The sequence below is a fragment of the Gambusia affinis genome, linkage group LG06 (genome assembly GCF_019740435.1).
Source record: "Gambusia affinis linkage group LG06, SWU_Gaff_1.0, whole genome shotgun sequence".
Taxonomy (NCBI): Eukaryota; Metazoa; Chordata; class Actinopteri; order Cyprinodontiformes; family Poeciliidae; genus Gambusia; species Gambusia affinis.
This window is the reverse complement of record NC_057873.1, coordinates 1,918,596-1,926,348: the sequence shown is the minus strand read 5'-3', so window position 1 is coordinate 1,926,348 and position 7,753 is coordinate 1,918,596. Positions and strand designations below refer to the sequence as shown.

The 7,753-nt window shown below is 40.0% G+C and overlaps 1 protein-coding gene across 5 annotated transcripts; it reads left to right on the top strand.

Moving 5' to 3' along the window:
* The first annotated feature begins 866 nt into the window (after window positions 1-866).
* On the top strand, window positions 867-6,790 carry clrn1 (clarin 1). Of its 5 annotated transcripts, XR_006370875.1 has the most exons (4): window positions 867-1,681; window positions 4,068-5,808; window positions 6,083-6,252; window positions 6,478-6,542. XR_006370875.1 is itself a non-coding variant. In XM_044119925.1 (3 exons), the coding sequence occupies exons 1-3, from the start codon at window positions 1,429-1,431 to the stop codon at window positions 6,741-6,743; spliced, it is 699 nt and encodes a 232-aa protein (XP_043975860.1). In that variant the 5' UTR covers window positions 867-1,428; the 3' UTR covers window positions 6,744-6,790. The 5 variants fall into 5 exon arrangements, 2 of the variants coding, with proteins under 2 accessions (XP_043975860.1, XP_043975862.1); XR_006370874.1 differs by lacking the exon at window positions 6,083-6,252 and having other exon boundaries at window positions 4,068-5,802; window positions 6,478-6,579; XR_006370873.1 differs by having other exon boundaries at window positions 4,068-6,252.
* Window positions 6,791-7,753: the final 963 nt, after the last annotated feature.

The window sequence follows — 7,753 nt, the reverse complement described above, 5'->3', positions numbered from 1 at the left end:
GAAGTAAAAAACAGTTACTTTGTCACCGAGGACGATGACGGTTAAGCAGGGAGAATGTAACCAGGTGAAAAATGGGTACATGTAAAAAAATGTATTTTTGTAAACCATGTTTTGATTTATTTCACCAAATGGTTGTAATTCTTGTTTTTGCCAGCATGTGGTGCTGTTATTACAATGAGGTCTAGAATTACCGGAAGTGGAAAAAACCTCTTGTTTATGTATTGTGGCACTCTGACTGGTGGAACGGAAGAGAAGGACATTTTTGGAGCCAAGACCTGTTGAAAAGGATGACTACGGCCACCTAAGCGGAGAATCCAAGTGTTTGGTAATTAATGTCAAGCTAAATTATCTTCCGTGAACAAAGCTAAGGAGAGGATGTTAATGTTATGTTTTTCTTTGTTTGTCCTCCTTTAGAAGTGCCACTGCCGTTTATTATACCTTTTGTTAAAGTTAAGTTTCTATGTGAAACTAGTTGCTGCATTGTGAGCCCGCCATTTCCCTGAAGCTGAGGCTTTACGTTGATAGAATGCAGGTCATTTCTTTCGGCCTATGTTGATCCTCATTCTTTCATTTGTTTCTTTGCAACTCAGAGAGAAAAGTGTTCTTTTTCATCTAAAAAAAATAAAGGACCCATTTTATTTGAAGCTCCGTGTGCTGCATTATTCCCGGCTTCACTAAAAACAGAAAATACTAAAAACAGAAAATACCAAAAACAGAAAATACTAAAAACAGAAAACACCAAAAACAGAAAATACCAAAAACAGAAAATACCAAAAACAGAAAATATCAAAAACAGAAAATACTAAAAACAGAAAATACTAAAAACAGAAAATACTAAAAACAGAAAATACTAAAAACAGAAAATACTAAAAACAGAAAATACTAAAAACAGAAAATACCAAAAACAGAAAATACTAAAAACAGACGTTTTGGCGCCCTCTCTCACTCGGCGCCCCCATGTGGCACATCTGCCCCATGTGGTTACAGTTCCCCTCATCATCATCATCATCATCATCATCATCATCATCATCATCTGAACAGGTTCACTAATCGGAACCAGGCTCCTCAGTTGAAGGCTCCACAGAACCAGCGGTCCAAAGTTCGGTTCTGACCAGGTTGAAGTGAGCGGAAGTCCGTATAAGGTCAGGACAGACAGAGAGCCATCTGTCAGACTTTACGGGACAGCTCTGACCCCTCCGCCGCTCCGGGAGGTAATTGGACCCTCTGTTGCCATGGTGACGGCGGAGAGGAGGTGTCACCCGACCTGGTCCCGTTGAAGTTCTGATGGACTGCCGGTTCTGTCGGGATAGTCCTGGCTGCTGTTGGTCTCTGCGGTTCAGTTCGGGTTGATGGAGTCCCCTCCGCCCTGATCTGGTCTCCTCTTCCTCCTCCTCTTCCTTCTCTTCCTCCTCTTCCTCCTCCACCATCATGCCGAACCGACAGAAGCAGGTTCTGTTTTGCTCCGCCGGCCTCCTGAGCCTCTGCTGCGCCCTGTCGGCTGCCGTCGTCACCGGGCTGCCCTACTGGCTCCGCGGGGTCGTACTCTGTCGAACCGGAGCCGAGCTCGTCAACGCCACCGGAGCCGAACTGGACCAGTTTCTGGGGGAGCTGAGCTACGGGCTGTTCCACGGGGAGAGGGTGAAGCAGTGCGGCCTGGGGGGCAGACCGTCCCGGTTCTCATGTGAGTCCTACCGAGCCCACGGGTCGGAACCGGAGGTTCCGTTTAGACAATGTTTTCCCAGGTTTTATAAAATAAGCACCAATATTGATTCTAACATGACAATTAAGGAGTTCCGTTTGTAAAGTTACAGTCAAAAACAAACAGTAATAATCTGGATTATTTAACCTTTTAGAGAAAAATGGGTTCATTTCTCTAAGCCGCATTTTTACCATTATTCATCTTTAAATGTCACAGTTTCAGACTAAAAATGTAATTTCCAATATTCAGTTCCAAACTATACATTTTATTTCCAACTAAATATTCAGACTCATTTTAAAGTTAGTCTAACTAAATATTTAGTTCTAAACTAAGTATTTAGTTAACAGGCTAATTATTTAGCTTAAATTTAAATATTTAGTTTCAAACTAAATATTTAGTTAAGTTAAATTGAACTTGTTAACTAAACATTCAACTAAACATTTAGCTTCAATTTTAATATTTATTTCCAAACGTCCTAAATCCAAACTGGCTTGTTAACTAAATTTTTAGCTACCTAAATATTTAGCTTTATAATAAAAAATAGTTTAAAGTTGTGGCATTTATAAACAAATGAGTAAAATGATGAAAACATGAACATTTATTTTCTTATTATGCTAAATAACTTGAATTATTTGTGTTAATTTCTGTGTAATTTTACAAAAAATGAAATAATCCAGGAGGATCAACTGATTCCCTGGATTTTTTTCTTCATTCCAACTGAAGTTCAAAAACTGGACCGAATCACCCGAACTGCTCCTCCGGTTCCGACCACAAGGTGGCGCTGAGACGCAGAACAGAAAATGGATTTAACCAGCGAAACGTGAAGTTCCCATGAAAGTTATTTAAAATGTTTTTATTAAAATGTTATTAAATTCAGTCTTCCATGTGGTTCTGACCCAGATTAAAGTTTCAACGTCACTTTCGTGCTGAAACACTTTGGTTCCGATTCAGAAATTTCCGCTCCTCTTGTTTGGTTCTGCAGAATCCTCCAGCGAACCAGAGTTCTGGTTCTGGTTCTGTTGCTGTGAGGCAGAAAACATTGACTTATTGTCTCTGAATTAAGCCGAACCGGAATCCGGACCGGTTCTGTGGAACATGATGTTGTTCTCGCCGCTCCCTCCTGTTCTGGTCCTCCAGGCTGGACCAGAACAGAGCGGTTACTGGTCCCAGTTAACGGAGCGACCATCCGTCACTAACGCGCTTTCCGGCTGAGTGGGCCGGATCAGAACCGCTCTGTGACAGTAATGAGGACAGTCACCGGTCCAGAAGGACGAACAGCGGGATCACGAGCTCACACGACTATGACGTCATCACCGGAGCTTTCTCAAAACTATTATTTATCTATAATCAAGGCTGCAACAAATGGTTAATTTTTATATTAATCGATTAATCGGATAAAAAGCTGTCACGTTCTCTAGACTTCATTTAATTAATTAACTCTGTTTTAAGACGCTAAAACAATTAACCAATTAATTTTTTAAAATAGGAAACATTTTATTCAATAAAGTACAATAACAGCATTATTTTAGTGAACATTTTATCTTTTATATGCAGCAAAAAAAAAAGAAAGAAATTTGACCTCCTTCTGTTAGATTGAACATTAATAGTGTCAGGTTGATTATTTATGGATTAACAGATTAATAACTGGATGCTTAATATAATATTTATAATATAATATTTAATTTACAGAAGTTGAAGCTAAAACTTCCACATAGATTTATAGACAGGAATGTTTTTATTTTAAATGTGAAATGTTTATATTTGTACAGTTTTGGTTTAATTACTCTGTTGTTCTTTTAGAGTCTCAGTTCTCCAGGTATCGATTAATCGACTATGAAATACGTTGATTATTTCAATAATTAATTATTCATGATTAACTGTTTCAGCTTTATCTACACTATTTACAAAATGACTCATTTTGGTCATTTTATCACAGAGGTTAGGAGGAGTAGTGCTGATATTTAGTTTTTAGACAGGAATTTAAAAAACTCAGCTGATTGGTCGTTTGTGACTTTGTAACCAAGTGTAGAAAAATATAGAAAACAGAGAAAAATGAAGTTCGGCTGGAGATAAGTGGAGGTAATGCATCACTGGAGAGTAGTAGGAGAAAGTAGTAAGGATGAGAATATCTGTACAGCTGGAGGATTAAAACTGAAGGCGTGCCGGATTTGGCCCCCGAACCTCGAGTTTGACACGTTGAACTCTGAACTTCAATGACTCTGAAGAAACTTGAATGTTATGAGGTTTAATTTGCTTTGGGATAAGTAAAGTATTTTTAATCCAGTCTTACTGCGTTGCCATGTTGGGATGTGAATAAAAGTATTTTGAATAAAACCAGTGACCTCCACGTCTTCTTCTTCTCCTCCAGTCTTCCCAGACCTGCTGGCTGGAATCCCGGCCGGCCTCCACGTCTCCATCGTCTTCTTCTGCAGCGTCGTGGTCCTCTTCTCCTCCGTGGCCTCCGGCTTCTTCTTCTTCAACGCCTTCGGGCGGCCCTACGAGACGCTGCAAGGCCCCATGGGACTTTATCTGTGGACCTGCGTCTGCTGTGAGGCCCTCACTGTTTCACCAGCCAGTAGAAGAAGAACAGCAGCTTTGGTCCTCCAAGCAGCTGGAAGGTTTAATTCCACTGAAATAATTAAATCAACAATAGTTATAACAGTGATTAATTTTTTCAAACATTTATTTGTATCAGATAATTTTCCCGAGGAAATATAAATTATACAGCGTTGAATTAGGATTTTATTATTAAGGGACAAACGAGGCTTTCCAAACCGACTGGATCGAATAGGGAAAAGAAACAAATACTAAATAGAAGAATAAAGAAAATTAATACCAAAATATTTAAAAATTAAAAATGAATAGCATTTATATTGAGACTTCTTATTTAATTATTAATTTAATTCATAACTATTGGAGGCTTGCTGCAAAATATGTGCATTTTAAATGTACAATTTAATGTCAATAAATCTGCCTGTTTAATAACACTATAATAATATTAATATTATTATTATTATTATAAACAATAATAATAATAATAATAATAATAATAATAATAATTGGCCAGCCTTGTTAAATCATAAATCACGTGTGATTAATCAGATGTTTTTGGAAAGCGTAGATCAAATTTACTAATGCAAATTTACATGTAGAACCAATAAATCCCTTGAATTGATCGTCTGTCGTCCATTTACTGTAAAATTATTCCCTAAACTTAATAACTGGTTCAACCATCGGTTGTTTGTAAAGACTAGCGATGAGTCTTTATTTTTAAATCATTGAGGAATTTTGTTTTATTTTAGCTGCATTGGAGACTTTCCTGGACTGAACCCCCTGCTTAATGCTACACCAACGTCTGGACTTTGACTGGGCCACTTCTGACAGTCCACTTTGCTTTGTTTTTTTCTTTTGAGGGATTCAGAGGTGATCTGTGCTTTGGATGTTTGTCCTGCTGTAACGATCCTCACTCCAGTTCAATGAAGTCTCAAAACCTTAGAAATGATTTCTGACAGAAGGAGTTAATCATCTATTTGTCATCTGGTTCTGAATTTCTTTAGTTTGGGCCTGTTGTCCTTTTTTACTTAATCAATGAACTGACAGTGGAAGCAGCTGTAAGGAGGTGAACACCGGAGGAGCAAACAGAACCAAACCGCCTCCACCAGATGCGAACGCGTCTCTAATCAAGCCTTCAGAGATGAATTATGGATCAGTCGGTCTGAGGACGATAACAGCAGCAATTACAGAACCGGAGCTGCAAGCAGGAGACGGATCAGAACAAAGGAGGCAGGAAACAGGGCTGGGGGCGGGGCTTAGAGGGGAGCACTGTCCTCTGATTGGTCCAGTTGTTTCTACAGTTCTGACTAACTGCTCGGACTTGATTCAGATTTCTACCCGAAACCATCAGATATTAAATCCTGGTGTTGATGAGGTTCTACATCGGTTGGACGCCGCTAACTAAAGCATTAAACCAACATGGAGTTTAGCTAAAGCTAACGCTAAAGTGCTAAATTCAGCCAGGTGGATACCGACCAGGCGCCAACGACTCAACATGAGCTACAACTACCTCCATGTAGGCGTCGCTACGGCCACAGCGGACGTAGGAAGTGAGGGTCAGGAGTATTGAACGGAGCGACTGCGAGTGTTTTTCCCAGTTATTTTTCCCAGTTTAGCCATGGATTCTACTGGTTCAGTTTAAGTTAGCTTGTTTTTGGACGTAGTTGCTATCGGTCGCCATCTTCTTTTCTCGTCAAAAAATTTACAATAAAATGCCAAGTTTTTTTGCATCCTTGTTTGTTTACGCAGCTGATGACCATTTTTACATTAAATCAACTAAATAAAAGCAAAACTAGCCAATGAACCGTCTGTTTTTGACTGGCTTTGCAGGAATTAATGCTGTTTCGACGTCCATCATGGTGAAGAGCGTCACCTGACAAGCAACGGGTCGATATCAGCGTCAACATTTTGTTGCCGTTTGTTTCTGGAAGAGGTTGGGCGTGAGGTTTTTGTGTGGTTAGGTGATGGTGATCAGAGTTCAACTGAAGAAGAGAAGCAACGTTAGTAACTTGTTTGTTTTTTTACAGTGTTGAAAGGAACAGAAAACAAAAATATGATATCGATAACCAAAGTATTGGTATCAGATATCAATATTGGCCCAAAGTTTCATATCAGTGCATCTCCAGTCAGAGACATCAAATTGATTTTGACTTGTCCAGCTCCTGCCCCATACCGGTTCTGGTTCTGGTTCTGGTTCTGAACAGCTGCCTGTGTTGGTCCTGCAGGTGCGACCAGCTGCCTGGTTCTGATCCTGTTTGCCTCCGAGGTGAAGATCCACCACCTCTCTGAGCTCATCTCCAACTTCAGGGAGGAGAACTTTGTTTTCCAGACGCACTCGGAGCGCTACGACCGCTGCTTCTGGATCTTCTTCCTCATCCTCATCCTCCACGGACTCAACCTGGTTCTGATCCGGCTCACGGGGATCGAGTTCCCGTTCCAGGGGAAGAAAGACGTGGAGCTGAGCGGCGGCGCGGCCGACCTCATGTACTGATGGACTCACTGTCGAATCAGTCGGATAATCATTGATTATTGATCAGAACCTGAATGATTGGGTCGAATCTTGATGATCCGACTGATTCTTTATAAATTCTGTTTGTAACTTTTTTTAGAGGAAAATAAAGTTGTTCTGACTAAATCTGTTGTTTCTCTGATTTATTGATTCTGCACTGCAAAAACACCAAATCTTACCAAATATTTTTGTTTAGTTTGTAGTGTAAATATCTTAGTTCACATGAACTAAGACAAAACTAACGTAAACGTAACATTTCATCAAAATGTAAGAGCTTTTTTAAAGTCAATAATCTCTTAATATTGAAGTTTAAAAAAGATGATTCAGTTATAACGTCGACATTTTTCCCATTTTACGTGAAATGATTTGAGGGTAGAACTGGAATTTTGTTGCTAGGTAACAAGCTGGGCGTGACTGGGGTTGCTAGGTAACCGTATGATGCCCTTTGATTGTGAAAAAGTGCAATAATCTAACAATAAAAAGTAATTGAATTAAAATAAACTCATGTTGCTTAATGAAAAGTTACTTGTAATTTATTTAAATAAATTTCACTATAAACGAGATAAAAAATAAATTCTTGGTAATATTTTGTGTTTTTACAGTGTAGATTGTTGATTGAAGCATTTGGATCCAAGTTCACATCCCAGTAGAACCTCAGAACCTCCTGCTCTCATTAAAACCAAAGGTTCTGGTGATCAACTGATCAGCAGGGATCAGGTATTGATCCATGATAGGCTGCTCCTACCGGGCCGAACCGATGTGCCGTCTGTGGGAGTTGGACCGGAGCGGGTTCTGAAGGATCCTGCTGGTTCTTTTCTTTGACCCGTCTGTCCCCCGCAGTGACACCAAACCTGAGCGTCCGTCTCCAGACGAAGACGCGTTGACAGAAAAGAGAGAATCGAACAATCGGGTCTGGCGGCCCGGATCCTTCCGGTTCTGCAGGGGGTTGGTGTCCAGTTCTTTAATTGTGTCTTCCTCAGCGGGACGGCCAA

Bases quoted from the DNA above. Each gene is read 5' to 3' on its own strand.
- clrn1 (XM_044119925.1), top strand. From the start codon at position 1,429: ATGCCGAACCGACAGAAGCAGGTTCTGTTTTGCTCCGCCGGCCTCCTG. The intron at 1,682-4,067 runs GTGAGTCCTACC...CTTCTCCTCCAG, and splicing joins CAGACCGTCCCGGTTCTCAT to TCTTCCCAGACCTGCTGGCT. The intron at 4,248-6,477 runs GTGAGGCCCTCA...TTGGTCCTGCAG, and splicing joins TCTGTGGACCTGCGTCTGCT to GTGCGACCAGCTGCCTGGTT.